At 48.4% G+C, this 17,401-nt stretch overlaps 5 protein-coding genes across 5 annotated transcripts; 3 read left to right on the forward strand and 2 right to left on the reverse strand.

The window, feature by feature from the left end:
* Window positions 1–1,999: 1,999 nt before the first annotated feature.
* Window positions 2,000–2,434, reverse strand: AKAW2_81253A (uncharacterized protein; the record flags this gene model as incomplete). The annotated part of the gene is made up of 1 exon (XM_041682364.1): window positions 2,000–2,434. One exon carries the CDS (start codon window positions 2,432–2,434, stop codon window positions 2,000–2,002), a length of 435 nt encoding a protein of 144 aa, XP_041549214.1.
* A 605-nt stretch (window positions 2,435–3,039) lies between these two features.
* On the forward strand, window positions 3,040–3,759 carry AKAW2_81254S (uncharacterized protein; the record flags this gene model as incomplete). The annotated part of the gene is made up of 1 exon (XM_041682365.1): window positions 3,040–3,759. One exon carries the CDS (start codon window positions 3,040–3,042, stop codon window positions 3,757–3,759), a length of 720 nt encoding a protein of 239 aa, XP_041549215.1.
* A 2,020-nt stretch (window positions 3,760–5,779) lies between these two features.
* On the forward strand, window positions 5,780–6,472 carry AKAW2_81255S (C2H2-type zinc finger protein; the record flags this gene model as incomplete). Its single annotated transcript, XM_041682366.1, has 2 exons — window positions 5,780–6,219; window positions 6,283–6,472. The coding sequence occupies 2 exons, from the start codon at window positions 5,780–5,782 to the stop codon at window positions 6,470–6,472; spliced, it is 630 nt and encodes a 209-aa protein (XP_041549216.1).
* A 6,772-nt stretch (window positions 6,473–13,244) lies between these two features.
* On the forward strand, window positions 13,245–14,122 carry AKAW2_81256S (uncharacterized protein; the record flags this gene model as incomplete). Its single annotated transcript, XM_041682368.1, has 2 exons — window positions 13,245–13,867; window positions 13,915–14,122. 2 exons carry the CDS (start codon window positions 13,245–13,247, stop codon window positions 14,120–14,122), a joined length of 831 nt encoding a protein of 276 aa, XP_041549217.1.
* Window positions 14,123–15,447: 1,325 nt separating this feature from the next.
* On the reverse strand, window positions 15,448–17,157 carry AKAW2_81257A (uncharacterized protein; the record flags this gene model as incomplete). Its single annotated transcript, XM_041682369.1, has 1 exon — window positions 15,448–17,157. One exon carries the CDS (start codon window positions 17,155–17,157, stop codon window positions 15,448–15,450), a length of 1,710 nt encoding a protein of 569 aa, XP_041549218.1.
* Between the last annotated feature and the right edge of the window lie 244 nt (window positions 17,158–17,401).

A 17,401-nucleotide genomic window follows, 5' to 3' on the forward strand; every position in this document is an offset into this window, starting at 1 on the left:
TTCCTACACGAATATCTCGACACCACCTCCTAATAGGTGTTTGGCTGGCCACAGCTACTGATAATCACGAAGACAGAGCTGATATTATCGTCTCTATCCTCTCCTCTACAACAATATGCGGCTTCCCATTCCACGGATGAGAATCACTATTGCCATTCTATGAGAAGGGCCGATATGTATATCCGTTGTGGTTGGTCCCATCTGGTCCGCCTTTCATGCATTGCTTCAACTATGAGTTCCTTGCCCCTATGTGTCGAAGGCGACCAAGTGTCAGAGTCTAAAGAGTGAGGCAGAAGAGAATGTGTGCAATGATTTACATTGTATACCCATTTCGAAGCCCTCTAGTCTCCTCCCGATGCTATCAATCTTTGAATATAGAGTACAGCCCATCATATCCCCTATATGCGCCAAACCTGTGGGTCCCTTCATGTCCAGCAATGGTGTCGCCTTTCCAAGAGTAACCAGCATCACAACAGACCTCAACCTGGTCCTGGAATGAGAGAATTTAGCTGGTTATCTTCTCTTTGCAATCACAGTGGTGTCTGGTGCTTGGTCACCACTTCAAAGGTGTGCGACCTATTCAATGATTGCACAGCCTATCTGTCTAGATCAGTCTTCGGCTGTTGGGAAGGGTCAGGGATGCAAGCTATCTCTATCATTCTCAAAAGCTTATCGGGGGTGGTGAAAAGACGACTAATAGGAAAGATGACGTCGCGCAACATCACTTGCCAGAAGAATCATTCTGTATAATCATATATTGTCTCTCAATAGATAACGGGTGACAAACAGCAATAGGGTGCATCAAAGCTCTTCCTACGTCGATCATCCTTATATCTTGTGCTTGCACTCACCCGATTTCTTTCTGAAACAACCAATGATTATCCTGTGTACAAGGCTGTTCAAGAGAATTCTACCCATAAAAATATTGACTTTCCGCAGGAGGTTAAGGTGCTCGGAGGCAAATTGTGGAAAATCATTCACTCAATGTTTTGATCTGAAATGATATATATCTACTGTCTATAACATGACACCTGGCTCGCGCGTCCCGTGTACAGATGGCCATAAAACGTACACTCGCAAGGACAACATGATGGATCATTACTGACTAGAATAAGATCATGAGGGAAGACAATGGGATGTATGGCGGGGTGCCCGCTCCTCCGTTGAAGGATCTTCCTGAGTTTGGTACACGACCTATGGTTAGGAGAGGCTTGTCGACATTGACCACGCCAGATGATGCTCATCTACCATGGCATATCCTGGGTTTCTAAGTTGCGAGATGATATATATCAGGGCATAGCATATGAGGGTCTATCGTTCGAATTCGATGCAGTGGTATATAGTTGGGACTAATATTTATATATCGGTTTATAAGCTACTACAGGCAGCATCGAGGTTTCTGGCACTACCTTTGCCTAGGGGTCTAACTTATGATGGTTTTTGACAACTCTAGCGATCTACTCTACAACATACAGCATCTGTTGAACATGGTACTGAGGACACCGATGCAGTTCATAACGGGTTAACTATCAATGCACTCATGATTGGAGAACTTTCAAACAGGAAATCACAGAATAGGTCCAGATACACAAACCATAATAATAGATACGTAATCATACATCTTGCCACTACAAATCAGGTATTTTCTAGACACTCACATAAAACTTATTATTTAGTAAACGCATAGCTCCCCCCAAGTTCTGGCACAAAGCTATCACAGACAATTCCTGAACCTTGATGAGTTACGTCGACACATCCACGTCATTTCACAACTACACATTATATACAATTAACACATTATATACAATTAATGGTCGCCTATCGATAGAACCAAGATATATTTCGATGGTATCATAATGTCAAAATGGGGTAATGTCATCCGCCCTGAATAGAAAAAATCTTCGAAAGAACAAGCTACATGGCTATATTGTAAACTCCATACTGCCTTCTGTTATCGATCTTGTTCTCTAACCGACTACCAACAAGATATTGTTCCCAGCTATCTAATAGTAGCCCCCTTGTTGGAATCGCCATATCCACCATATCCACCACCGGGCCCCCAAAAGTCAGCGTTGTCTTTGCTTGCTGTCTCCTCTGATCTCTCCGTTTTGCCACCTCTCCAGAGGGCGCGGAGATTGGGAAACCCCTCATCGCCAGTAGCACTGTACATAAGGTCCTCATTGCTGAGGGTAGCTGTCCCTGCCTCTGATCTCTGCTCAAGGCTTCGTTTCCCATGGTATCTATGTATGACACGTGAGTTCTGGCCATCACCCTCATCCTCACTATCTGTCTTGTCCCCAAGATCGAACAAGAAATCAGCGTTGTCTTTACTAGCCGTCTTCTGCTCCGACCTCCGCCCAAGTTGTCCGCCAACAGTGTCAAGCAGAAAGTCAGCGTTGCCTTGACTCGCAGTCTTCTCCTCGGATCTCTGCATAACATTTCTGCCCTCTTGGGATGGATCCGAGGTCCCACCGGCAGCAGCTACCGCGACATGGTCTAATCCACCAAATCGTAACCAGTTAGCAATTCAAGCCGGAAATCTTGTTACTGGAATGCGCGAGAAGAGTGGACATACGCGGAATGCGGGGGATCGCTGTAGCTGTGGAGGCCAGGAGGGCCGTGGCCAGGAGTCCAACGTTGTTATAATGCATCGTACTGGTTGGATTGGGATAATAGAGGACCATGTAGGATGATGGGCCGATCGAGTCGAGAAATGAAAGAGTCTGGGCTGGATTCCCGGAAAGACAAGATCGAGAGAGTCAAAGGACTTGTTGAGCCTGTTGAGAAGTCCGCTCTCTTGGAGAACCTTTCTTATTTATGCATTTTCTAAACAGTATTTATTCACCTCTGCGCCCACTGTGGACGGGTTTCTCTCCGAAATTTAAGTTCAATATTTCACACCGTTATTAATTGTTAGTTGAATCGGACTATTGAGAGATTTGACAAACCCCCATAGATCCTCAATCGGAACCCCCGGTGATTCGATGAGCCCCAAAGCTCGGCAATACTATTAGAATGGAAATCATGGACAATGTTTAAATGTCCAGGCGCAAAGTCGCTCTCATTCTTTTAGTCGTGGCTATCTCTTTTCTCGGTGGCCTTTTTGCCCTGCTGGGTTACCGCGTGCCTGTATTTGCTTGTCCTTCATTATTATCATCATCTTCTTCTTCCTCCTCTTCTTCTCCGACCTCCCCCTTCTTTTCAAAGTCAACACCACACGGCATTACCGAACTCCAATGTAGAACTTCCCCGGCTGAGGCCCAAGCCCTTGGCTGTGTACTAGACCCCCTAGCGCTGAGCTGGGTACGCCCAGCCTGCTACAACAAGGAGTTGACTGAGGAGCCCCTCGCCGTCAGGAACTGGACCTGGACCACAGACCCATGGGGCAAGCGTCATCTCTCTAAGTCCGAGGTGCTTGACGGTGACTGGGAATACGTCTACGTCGACCATTGGTACCATGTGACACACTGTGCCTTCTTGTGGCGGCGTATGGAGCGGGCATTTCACGCCGGAAACCTGAGTGTGTTGGATAGTTATACGGCGGCCTATGACCACATCGAACATTGTGGTGATCGGCTGGTGGCTAATACGGGCGAGGAGGTGGTTGGTGTACCGGCCATCTTCAAGTATTTATCTTGTAGACCAGGGAGTCTGGGTCAGGAGCCCCCGGCGTATTGGATCTATGAAGGGGAGGTGCAGTATAACACGAAGAAGCAGGAAGGGCTTTATGCAGATCATATGAAAAGGGAGGAGGAGTAGGATTGATATTATAGAGTATTGAAGATTCTCGGCTTTATGGCAATGAAAGTGATCATATGTGTATATATCTAGATCATGAGATAACGTGCTGTGAATAAGGCTCTGATAAGCCTAAAGCTTTGCGTACGGCTATAAGGTCATCTATTTCTGTATGCTTGAATAGCCATGTAAAGCTCGTTAGCACATGAGCCATCAAGTGTCCAGCTAAATATACTACGATATGGTCGATACGGTCGGTCTGTGCATTACCACTCGATTGTCTCTGATCTGTCTCACTACTCTTTCGCGGCGTAGCCGGTTCTAGCGGATCTAACCGATGATATGGAAATACTATTCCGGGGATCTTAATTCTTTAGGATGATAAATGTTAACCATTATACCTCTGGGGCAGGCGATACCCCAGTCACCTACCTTCCGCCCACAGTAGGAGCCAAGGCTTGTTTTCCCCAGAGGTAGGGACCCACCGCCTTTATGACAGTGGCACCTTGCTGCGTCGGGTAGCAAGTCACTTCCTGAAATGCACTAGTTACCGCCTCAAGTTGGAACTATAGTTTTCGAATAAAGGGCGGTGGGATTCTGCCGGCTCAAAATACCAAGCCTTATTCTCTGGGCAACAAATATTACCTTCCAAGGTAGGCGGCAGGGTGCGGGCGGCATGAGCAAAGGTTGGTTTGGTGGTAGCCCTTCTTCCCTCATCTTCGGGCCCATCTTCTATGCTAGAAGTGTATGGGCCAGAATACGAATGCTTCAGATGAACAACATTGGTGTTATTATGTCTACGCTAAACCTATACTTCTTGTGTTGATAAAGAAATGGGTAGGTTACCCTGCATGCTTATCTGCTCTTGCATCTGCTATTCCCCTTGCCCTTTACTTGGTGGTGGTGAGACTTGACACGTGATGAGGAGTACTGTTCGTAATGGATCCAATTTGCTCCGACTGATTGCAATGGACTTGCGGGAAAACAATGACATGATAGTATAAAAACGAATCTGTGGTTCTAGACCCCAGTCAGAGGGTCAAATTACCGGAGAACCAGGGGGCTAAACTACTTTCGTAGACTACGGCTAACGGACAAGCCCGACGATCGCTTTTCCCCCTCTGACTCGAGCTTCACACTTTGCCTGACTGGGTTAAGCGCCCTTCAATCTGTTGGACAAAAATGGAACAGTGCCTTGCCTTACCACCGGGCAGAGTCCCACACGGTTTGCACATTCCATGTCTATTTACTTATCCCCGGGGAGCTGGTTATCTAATATGCATCCACCTTCACAAAGCCGAGCGCGCACTCTCAGGGGAATGCGAAGAAGAGCCGGTCAACCTCTGTAATGTTCTGAATTCCCGCAGCTAGGCGCGGAGTTACTGACAATACAACGTGAAAAACGAACATGGCGAAATCCCCATGTGTATCGGATGAGATCTTTGATCTAGTTCCCTTCTTGTTCGTTGTGAGGAAACTTGCCGCCTTGGGCTAATTCAGGCGGTGTGGAACCGGTTCCATGCTGCTTACTACACGAATTCTCATCAGGGACCCACCCATGGCATATTCCACATGAGATCATAATCGTATGCACGGTCACTTCTGGTTCCTGTTGCTGCAGCTTGGGCCGCTCACGACTGTAGAACGATCAGTGCTGGTGGGCACTGTGATAGGATGACCAACTCCCAAGGACCCACTATTACCTACGTTATACTACTACTAAGACTCCCATGGACCCACTTACCTACATTATGGTTCGAGGCATCCGGGTCACTCGAAATTGATCTGAGGAATGGCTTCTTGAGCCCTCTTGACCCTCCCCCACTGACAGGTCCGGCAGCGCCGGGCGGTTGGAAGGGGCTCTGTGAAGTAGTGATATAAAATCCTTCCTCATAGCCTCTCCCAAAAATCAAACCATTGCTTCTTTTCTACTCACTGACGATATTTCTATTTCTTTACCGCCTACTTCATCTTTTAATACTCCTGTCCTCAATATCTCGACCCTGCAACCCGATAAACATTCTTGTTGATATCTTCTACGATGTCGGCCCACCTAAACGCTTCTCATACTGCCTCTCGACAGACCGCAAGGCCAACGGACAACAATAAAAAACGCATCATTGAGACAATCCCATGCGCTCCAAATTCTACCTCCTTCAATATCGCTCCTTCAGGCAATTCGTTGAACCAAGCCGCTCTACCTCCTCATAATCAGGCTCACGCATACATCGACCCGAGGTATCTGAATGGTGGTCGCTTCCTCGATCTTACGTGCCAGTACCCAGGGAATGCTGGAAGCGAGTACAATATGCCGAACGCCTTGGAGAACTGGGATTTCGTGACCGCGGTGCAGCCAGGTCTCGCGCCCCGGGGCCAATATTACCAAGCCGGCACACAACAGGAAGCTATTCCCTGGAATACCTTCGCCGTCCCAGTAGTAATGACACCATTGAACAGTCCAGACAACAGTCCTGTGGAAGGGTATATTGACTCCCCTGGCACTCCATTTAAATTCAGTAATGCGTCCAGCTGACAACCAAGCAGGAATACCCCTCTCCGGTGCGGCTGGGCGAACTGCACGGACAGACCAACCTTCAATAGATGGGGGGACTTGAGCAGACACATCAAGACCATTCATGTGTTTCCTGATTCCTATGTATGTGAGGTCTGCGATCACACGTTCAATCGGAAGGACAACCTCAGGGAGCATCAGTTGCGGACCCATCGATTCTAATCAAGCATCCTGCTTGTGTCCTTTACGGAGCGAGACGTTCATTTGACAGTTACCTGTGTCGTCTTTGCGTTTTGTAAATTTCGGTGACCTTTTTCTATTTATTTCTTTTCTTTTTGGCGCTTCCGACTATACCTGATAGCTTATATTTTTCGGGCATCTGTGGTTATTCTTGTTGTGTTGTATCAGTGTACTAAGACGGGGCCTTTGATCTGCGGTAGCTTTGTTAGGATACCCCTTGTTTTAGAATTGATCGGAACTATTTAAGTGACATAAAGTCTGCATCGAAGTGTGGAACTTGTGCAAGCCGGATTTCAGGGTCGGTCGGCTATATGATCGTCCCGCCGACCGATAAAGTATAGGGCATAGGTGTTGGGATTGTGGATGGGAGTGGAACGCGCCCCAATTGGATAGTAGGCCTTGCCGTCCCTCGCAGCAGGACGTCCTCCACTCTTATACGGTTCCCGCCCGGGTGCACCGCCTCACACGCTAGGAGAGTTCCTCCTTGACTGGGCCAGTTGTTTATGTCTTGGAAGATGCCGTCCAAGTTCGTATTTACTCCTCGGCCCCTGCGACTTGTGTGGGAATTTAATGTACTGGCAGTTCACTGAACCTGAGCCTCGTATGCTACACAACGTAGAACCTCCACAGAAAGACATGGGAACGGCTGGACCCCATCAAAAATCCCAGAACCATCCCACGGGGGAAAATTCGGTCGGGAAGTGTGGCCATGCAGCCAATGTGGCTAGTGAGCCCAGTGCCTTGTGTGTGTCCAAGGCAGTTGCCCTGTGCCTGGACACGTAAGTACTGACTATTCATGCAACAGCTTGTTATTGGCTTCATTTGTCGTTTTTGCTTTTTCGTTTGTCGTCGCGTCGAACCCTGATTGGTCTGAGCACGCTTACAGGAGGTCCAATGGAATGGCTGCTACCCAGTAGTGGTTCGTCTGGATCCGACCCACCGGCCAGCCCTGACGGTCGCCAAGAAATAACAAGTCTTTTCACTCATAAATACTCTGAGGGATCGCGTCCGGATGATCGGAGATATCGGGAATCTCAGCATACAATTGCTTTTAGGTCTGCTCGTGGATTTAAAGTCTCCGGACCCACTGGAAAGGAACCCACGCGGTCCGTGCTCGGACCGGCCCACTTAGCCGAGATTAGTTCCAAGGTTATCCTCCGAGGCATGGATAAATCTCCGGTAGGGATGGGAATGTGTTCGTTTTATGTCACCTGATATTACTTTGATACGCTATATATGTTAGGTCTATCCGATCATTAGAGTACTATTGATAGTAGGTATCTTAATCGTGTACAGCGTATCCAAGCCGTTTTATATTTTTAATTAGATCTGTTGATCTACCTTGGTTGTTAATATAGACTCAAAATATGAGTCTAGCGATACAGCGGAAATGGGAAAATGTGGGGGAATGCGGAAAGAGGCTACGATATAGACAAACTTACATGTTGCATAGCAATTGTAATTTTGAATTTGGCTTCATTTATTCACCGTTCATGAACATATTTCCTCTGCTTACAAATCATTTCCCTAAGCTCGAATGTGCCTAGAGTAATCATCGCGTCGATCTCTATAACCTTCGTCATCGTCCGACCACATGTATGGTCCCAGATATCATCAGTTTATAAGGTGTTGAAATGAATTTCCCGAGTCGAGCATCACTGACAAAGTAAATCATGACTGTGTTGCTGCTCATGTAGAAAGATGGAGGGGTCGCTCTATAAAACTTCCATCGACATGACAAGAGCCAATCGGTTGGTCTAGCGAACCACCCCCAGGTGTGTATCGTGTTCACAAAGCCCTTTCATCTGGATAGGGATTATGACCATCCTCCATTACAGCACTGGGCAGTCCTTGAAAATGGTTGCTTCATGGCTACTGCATAACAATGCTTTGATTGTTTCCCATCAAAGGACTTCTACAGACATCCTGCCACCAGTATAAGAAAAGCGCAATATACTTCGGGGCGGTAGTTGCAAGAGACCTCCGAGCACTGAAGTAGTCATTCCAATTATCACTGACCTGATATCAATCTCAGTTGGTAATCATTCGAACCCACATGTGTCTCCCTCAGACCTCTCAAAAAGTCACAATCCGACCTCATCCTCTTCCGCTATTCTAGCCGTGGCGGGCTTTTCGCATCTTGGTATCGTCATAGAAAAGGTCTCCTTATCTGCGCACATAACGCGAAGCAAGACATCCGAAAAATACAATAGGCCAACGGATACATCAGACATCAGACACCGATTATATAATAGTATACCCCCGACCCCATTTGGGCCGTATTGATGTTGGATCAGGACCCTTGCGTCTTTGTCGGAGTGGCTTTCTGCCCAGATGTTGGCAGTGATTGTTAATAATCACGCCTTCATTCTCCAAGTCTTGCGTTCTCTCCTTCTATAACAACATGATTTGGCTCTCCTTGGTTCAAAGTGTGCTTCACAGCGCCAGCCATATGTCATCTTTGCTCTTCTATCAAGAGCTCCTGTCTGCTTATGGGCATTGACATTGACGTATGAAGGGGTATTTGCGATATTATAAGCATGATACGCCTCTGGGTTCATGCAACCAGTAGCCTTGGTGGTAAGCTTCTATCGGGACTCCAAGAGAAAGACCTGTTGGCAGAATGAAATATTGTGCCCGGACCAAGAAGAGAAGGATAAGTATATATAAAAGACATAATGTATGTTGAACTGCCGTTAGGCCGCGTAAGAGGATGATGAAAGGTTATGAAGTGGAAATTCGGAAAATGAAAGATGCTAGCTATGCCGCCACATCAATGGTGATGATTAGAATTGGGATTTCCAAGCCAACGTAGTGGAAATGTGGCGTCTGGTAAGTAGCTGTATGATTGACAGGAAATGGGCTGATTGTAAGTATCATGCTAGTACGATGAGTCGGTCGAACCAGCTTCAGCCAGAGCACTGACGCAGTCGTTTGAAAGAAGTTATACATTAACTGAGAAGGCTTCGCTAACCTGAGCAGGAAACAAGCTATCTCAGGTAGAAAGGCCAGCCGTCCCCTTGGTGTCTCTTCGTGGAGGCTATTCCCATGGGGCAGATCGGAGGCGCCAATGTCCTCAGTGGCTTCCTCCCCGACAATGATAACTGCTTCCATTCTCTTGCCTGTGTATATGAGAATGCTGGCTGAATGCTTTTTCCATTGCGGCACCGGTGAAAGAGGGTTGACCCATCCTTGTCAGAGAACCGACCACACTTTCAGGTCGGACGAAGAGCAAGACCTCAGCCCTCATCCATTGTCTGTGGGGATAGAGAAAATCAATCGCGAAGAAGCTCTCTAAAACATCAACTGAAGGCCGTTGATTCTTTTGAGTAGGTCACTTGCCACACTGGATATATTGGAGGTCTTTCGCAAAGGCATAGTCCAGTTATACTTGATGCGGTCATGATTCCGGCCCTTTTCGTAGATCCTTATCATTGGTCCCCGTAATAGGAAATACTAAAGTCAATTTGACCTTAAGATTCATGCCCAAATCTCAATGTACTGCTACTTTTGGTAGAATGATGGCGTGCATGGGTAATATGGTGCATTATGAGGCATGGACTACGCCAGTGCCTGGATTTGTAGATTCATGGATGACTATGACGATAGCAAAGAGCACGGTAAAGGGCAGGGGGTTTATATAACGGTTGATGGGGCTTGGTATATCGGGAACTTCCTTGCTTCTTTAGTATGAATCCTCGTGGTCTCTGCGGTGAGAAGGGTTAGCACATCGGAGTTTACCAGTCATGAAGATTCGTATATTTGACGGAGACTGCCGTTCGTCCAGATCATCTCTTCTGGCTTGCAGGAATACAAGCCAGGCCCTTTTGGGGTTTCCATTCCGCGTACCTTGAACTGACCCTGAGCGGGAACGCCATGGATATGAAGCCAGCAGATCAATTCCACGCCCTATTACCACTTCAAAACTAAGGCATATAGCCAAGGCAACATATGCGGTGTCCAGGCCTATGCATGCGGCACAGTATTTATTCACTTAGTTCGGACATCTAATTATTTCTACTTGTCCCTCTGCTCACCGCGCCCCTTGTCTAACCTTCTCTCTTTGAATTGTGTACATCTCACATATTCAACGAGCCACAGGTAGTCTTCAGCTCGTTCGAATAGACTATAACTCTACGTACTCACATAAAGCCCGAGTCCAGACACTTGTTCAAGCAGATTTATATCTACCTGAATGATCTTCCTTATAAATTTACGTGTATTCGCCATGACTTGGGCAATTTGACATCTTTCAGCGCAGCTGTCCTCCAAGGAGACATCCCTATTTAGACTCTCTGCCCTTGACTATCACCATAGCTACTACTAAGATCTAGCTGATACAGAGTCCAATAGCAATCGCCTACGGATATCCTGCCAGGAAAGGGGGAAAACTGAGGCGGCATCAGATACCACCACATAATAATGTCAGTTCCTGTGCCACAGTCTTAACCCATTCGGACTCCGAATCAATATTGCTAAAGTAATCTTAAGAACTGATTCCGGTGCATCAGTTTTGGGAAGAGGCATGTCATTAATGAGACACTGGCAGTAATCTCTGCAACTGAAGTAGGAAGAAAGGCTTACACGAACTGTGTCCTGCCTCCATACGCGGGCCTGAACACGGCGGAATCGCCTGTGTAACTCGCAGACAGCATCTGCTGGGGCTTACCTAATGACTGCAGGCTAGTATGTGGCTGGTGTCTGTTTTGGACAGGGGCAAATAGCTCGGATTGGATGAGCCTATGCTTGAAGATTCTGGAAGGAACTACTAATACAGTACGATACCGCCTTCAGGTGTAAGACCGAATTGGGTAGGTGGGGTAGGAAAGTGCACGAGCGACGCATTCCCAAATAGGTAAGTGGGGCAGGCAAAGCAACTCGGATAATCGACATTTCAAATAAGTGTCTTCTCTCATCTACTGTGAGGCTCTCTTGAGCCACGTGGGGGATATAGCCCGATGGTTAAGTAGGCTGGAGGTGTTTACATGGCTTGACTCAACCCTACGGAGTGTCGCTGGTACTGATGTCTCCTCTGACTAGTAGATGATTTACTCTACCTGTTGGTGTTCTTTTAGAGGCACTGGAGAGCACGCATTGATCGGTAATGAAAGCTGAAGCTGTTGCTGGCCGTATGAAGTCCTGCAATCTGACAGGGACCGGAATTTATTCCCATCGTATCAGCGAGTCCACCCCATCGGGTGGATCCACCCACCAAAGGGTGGGGATCGATCGTCGCAGCTAATGATCCGGGCATATCCGTGCTGAACTATGGAACGGGAGAGGTTGTGGTTCAGGTTTGTAAGGTTAACACTGTAAATAGATAAACGATGTTAGAAATGAAGGCTGTAAGGGCACAGTAATAGTGACGAAAAAAAGGGGAGAAGCAAAACCACAATGCCATTCCATGAACGAGCGGAGGAGCCGCCGCCAGTATGGGTTTCAGCCTACCACACTCTTCTGCAAAAGAGAGGCGAGCGCCTAAAGTAGAAAAGGTTGATTCTGGGTTTCGATATCTCAGTAACCCCACCGCTGAAGCCCTGGTCCTGGGCTTGCGAGATCTGATCCGTCCGTCCAACCGGGTGCACAGGGTAGTGATGTCACGTGTTTGATCGGAGCCAGGAATTGAAACCTTCGTGGCTGTGGGGAACAGGAGTCCCTAACCGGCCCTTCTGATGATGTTAGTATGTTTACTGCCCGTATTCGAATTGTTTGTACGTCTGAGATGCTCTGATTTGCTCGGCCTTAAGTAGCAGAGCCCCGCACCAGCGCGTGCTTGGGGATGCAGGGCCGGTGCAGGTAGGCGGGACACACTCCATACACCAACATGCATTTTAAAGAATGTAGCGCGGGCATCAAACAATGAAAGCCATCACGATAACGGTCTCTTATCTGATATCCGGCGACCGTTGCCATTTGATGTTCTGCCTTGGAATCAGAATTCCGTCGTTCCATGGTTGCGTGTCCAAATGTCTGCCCTTCACAAGATCGATCGATATGACGTGTACTAAACAAGGATTGATGACTGTAATCGATGGAGGGGCCCTCGGAGGGTGTCTACTGCGCCTTGCGCCTGGAACAGGAAGGACTAGCCAGTTAGAGCTACCAAGGACATTGATGAAGTATTTCAACGTCCTAGGCCATAATGCGCGTAGATTCTCTTTGGTGATGGTGTGCTGTTTGACAACGTAAGTGAGAGGAGGGTTCAGTTGGGGTATGACGAAGGTCACGCATATTAGCAGAAGATCTAATGAAGAGATAAGATCTCGGATCATCACGCCCCCGGCTCGGTAGGCCTGTTGGATAACACAACTCTTGACAGCCCTGGCACGTATCAAAACATACAATCTTGGTTCAACGTCTGAAAGTCGGACTGCGCCAGGAAAGACAGGCGGCCCGGGAACAAATCTACAGAGTCCAAGTTCAGGCGGAACGGACTTCCGCGCCTTCGAGGGTGTCGAGCGGGACATCATGATTGGCCGACGACGGAGAAGGTACCTGTCAAGGCACGACGAAGGCGTAGTATTCTCGATAAAAATATACAGCCTACGAGCCGCTTCTACTGGCCGTACCTCTTGAGTATTTTGAAGGCTTCTAGCTATTCCTTCCCCACCCCAAGCCCCGCCAAACATCCGGCTACAGGACGCCTTGCCTCAATACTCCTCATTCTTGCTCAATATCACTCAATATTCCTGGCAGCGGATCTAGTCATTGGTCGTCAAGCTCTACTTGCCCTACCTCCAGATCAGGCGATCAGATGCCACCCACTATTCCTCATTCGGACGGGGACACCTCTCCTTGTCAAGACTACTTAAACCGGGTCGGAGCACCTAGATTCGATCCTTTTGCGACCATCGCTAGTGGTGCCGACGATCAGGAGTTCGATCACAGCGGCACAACCAATATTGACCACAGCAGTGCCCACACTACGACTTCTTGGTCCCTCCCTGGCATTAGCCCGGACAGGACCTTCACCGGTCCCGACACTTCGAATCCCCTTGTGCTACCCTTTGGCACTATTCACGATTATGACGAGTGTACCCTCTCATGTACCCCTGACTGGGCCGCGAGTGGCTGTATTGATCCGAGTGCCCTTGCTGAAACAACCGACAACTGGCCCATGGACGATGTCGCCCATGAGAATCCCACCCCTGCCTCCCAATCTGTATCTCTCACGCCGGGGAACATCGATGATCATGAGGAGGGCACCGTCTCATGTACCCCTGACTGGGCCGCGAGTGCCTGCATTGGTCAGAGCTCCTCTGCTGAAACAACCGACAACCGTCCCATGGACGATGTCGCCCATGAGAATCCCACCAATGGCTTGCAACCCGTGTCTCCCTCGCAGGGGGGGCACCATGAAACAAGCTGTAAACCAGCGTATAAACCACGTCTTCCTCTCTGATGTAAATACTGACTTTTCCTAGGAGGCACTTGTGCTTGGAGGCAAATTGTGGAAAATCATTCAGTACGCGTTCTGACTTGAAACGACACGTGTCTACCGTCCATAACATGACACCTGGCTCGCGCGTCCCGTGCACAGATTGCCATAAAACGTACACTCGCAAGGACAACATGATGGATCATTACAGGAAGAAACACGGGGATCCGAATGATGCGAATGCGTCAAAATAGGGGTCTTGATTGCTTTCAGGTTCCTGCTATTAGTGGTTGTTGATCACTGAGGTGAGCAAGGCCACACAATATGTTCGTTTCACACTGACAAAGGGTTTTATAGTCCATTGCTATTGTGGCCTGAGTACCACTCCGTTCTAACGCCTCTTCGCCGCTAAAATTCGCTTGTCAATGCGTCCTTTCACTTTGCCCGAATGCGGAACCACCGAGTGTGATGAAGTTTTGAGGGTATCACTGACAACAAGAAGGGAAATGAGCAGAATGACGACCGTAAGAATACTTGGTGTCACGATCTAGTGGGGTAGGATGATAGAGAGAAACCAGCATTGTTACACATGGACACATGACCATCCCCAAACCTCTGATGGCGGTTTAGATGTTTCTTCTTTTCTTTTCTTGTTTATAAAGACAGACCCGATTGATTGCATGGAAGATCTTTGAATTCGACTGCGTGAAGACTGCGGGTTTATGTCATGTGGGGAGTTATCTCTCTCTGTCACCTCGCTAGCTATGCCACTTGAACTAAGGTACAGTGAACGCTTGCCGGAGGCGTATCCTTCTACTGACAGGTAAAACATTGATGAGGACCAAGCTCCTCCAGTGACAGATATAATGGCAAATCCATAAACCAATCGGACGACCGATTACAACGAAGCTCGATATCTCCTAGCTTTCTAGCCACCAGGGCATCCATAACAGTGAATTTCTACGCTACGATACGGTATCCGGCTACGGCGTTCCCGGTGGGGTTTGAAGCCCAAATCGATGAGATCCACTTAACATGTCATTTGCTACACGGCTAGAATGGCTCAAACACTCGGTGTTTTGGGGTGTAAGGCGGCACAATCTGGGGTCAAGCCGACTATTACAATATAGAAGACAGTCTGATCTGCCTTGTACGTGAACTGGCTAGGAGAACTTGCTACAGATTTACACGAATTTATATGACCCTTTGGCAAAATGTTTAGTCACATTCAGATGGCATTTTTATGGCTACCAGAAAGTTCACTACATCCAATAGCTAATCTCTTTGCAAATTATGGGGCAAACTGGGAGTAGGAAAGCATTGTAAAAAGAGCGTATGCCTGAGCAATGTTACTCTAGGCAGTCAACAGTATCCAATGATACGCGATGAGGAAAACCATCAAATACACAAACATGGTCACGTACAGTGAAACCTTCCGAACTGCGGCTCTGTGGGACTGACAAAGTTGTTCATGATGTTGAAGACGCTCGAGATGATCCATCAGATCACGAGGGTGGCAGAACATCCCGTCCTCGTCCTCGTCTACGGACCAGTCATCGGACTCGGCTCTAGTATCGAGTCAATCGCTCCTACTCCGGAGGCTCTCGGATATGACACTAGGAGAATCGTCTTCCACGTACACTTGGTTTGTGAGGGTTATCTCGTCGCGGGGACACTCATTTGGATTACTCTCATCAAGATTCAGCCCGTCGTTCTTCCGAGTAGGTGCCGAGCTCTTTCCTCTGTCCAGCTCGCTGGACTGATTTTCAGAGGCATCTTCGGCCGTCTCCTGACCCTCGGCGCTCTCTTTGCTTGAAGGGCTTGTCTGGCTAAGGGCTGCAGTACCCAGCAGAGGTGCATACTGTTCGGGCTCGCTCTGTGGCAAGGATCGAGCAAGGGTACTGTGAGCATCGAAATACTGACTTCTGGACTCGAACTCGGATTCTGGAGCGTACCATGTTACTGTGAAGCTATATGGATTAGAGCCCTCTTCAGTCGTGCTATGCCAGGCATTCGGAGAAGGGTCCGAAGGCTTGCTGGTGTCCTGGATATGAGAAGGTGTCGACGAAGAGGCATTCATATCCTCATGTTTAGCTGTGCTCTCCGGGGCCTTGGTGGCGGGCTCATTCCCACTAGAGCCAAGCTCCTCATCAGAATTTGGGCTATCGGTGGACAGATACGCCCCCGGCAAGCGTTCACTGTGGCTTAGTTCGAACGGCATGGAAAAACTGCTCAAGTCATTAGAATAAGCCGGAGTTGATTCAAATGCTGGCCAGGTAGATTTGGCTTTGAACAAAGGTTGAAGCAAAGATGATCCGTCTTGAGCAATCGATGCACCGGTAGTCTGGGACTCGGGTGAGTCCAGCTGTTCCGCCTGAGGGGCGGATGTATTACCAGCTGCATTTTCACAGACATGGGTGTCATCGAGCTGTAGTAGTGGTGTTGCAGAGTATACACTCGAAGCACCCGAATCCAGGGCCGCAGTTGACTCGTCTTGCGGCCCTTGAAGGCTGGACACATCTTTACCCTCTGTATTACGGGCTTGAGTTGTTGGATGGTCCTCGCTTGGAGATTCGGAGGCGGTAGATGACTCGGAAGTGAGAAGCGCGCTGGAATCAGTCCGTTCCACCTGACGGCGTGGCATCCCAAATAAATTTCCAGCATCGACGTTGTGGACCGCTGCACCGCGGCGATGCCGGATTTGGGGGTGTTGCGCTGCCTGTACCTGGTTGGTCAGAAACTGTTGAACATAGTCACTTTCTTCTCTCGTTGAGGGTCTGAAGAGGCCAGGGCCCTCGGGCCGACCTGGTCCCGCATATGGTATGCGTGGAGGAGCAGCCTGGGTCAGAGAGGGGCGTGAGGGTTTAGAACTAACCGACAGAACAGATGTAGGTAGTTGGCTCCTTGTTCCTCCCATATCAGAGGTTTGCTCATTTGCAGGAGCATTGGTCTCGACTTCCGGAAGTGCATCAATCAGTGATGCCGTCCTAGGCCATCCTCCCGCATCACCGTGCTGAGTTTGAGCAAGGTCAGCGGTGGTAGTGGGCGGTGGTGCTGAAGCATTGTCGGTAGCAGGGGCACCAGGGGGGGCTTCTCCTTCGATTTGGATCAAAGGTTGGGACCCGTCACTTCCGAGATCATAACCAGGAGTTGGTTGGTTCGCGGGACTTCCGTTCTCATCGGTAGCGCATTGACCTTCGGTTGGACAATTGGTAGTAGGTGTGTTGCTCTCAGGGTTGTAGGGCGAGCCTTCAGACTTTTTGTCCCACAGTGGTAGAAACGAAGGCATTTTCGCTTGAATATACAACTGGATAGGTGAGGATATTCGTCAATGGGGTAGGGTTCTGCTCGCAGAGACTAGTAACTAGAAAGCGTATCGCCGGTTGTAGCACTAGAAGAGTTTATCTTGCCAATTCGAGCAGACATGTAGGGTCTTATATAAATGGTGGCCCATGTACAATAAAAGGGTCATCATGGGGCTTCTAGGACTTTCCCGTAAACAAATACTAGGTTGGGGATATTCCCGATGCCAG

The sequence above is a fragment of the Aspergillus luchuensis genome, chromosome 8, assembly GCF_016861625.1.
Source record: "Aspergillus luchuensis IFO 4308 DNA, chromosome 8, nearly complete sequence".
Lineage (NCBI taxonomy): Eukaryota > Fungi > Ascomycota > Eurotiomycetes > Eurotiales > Aspergillaceae > Aspergillus > Aspergillus luchuensis.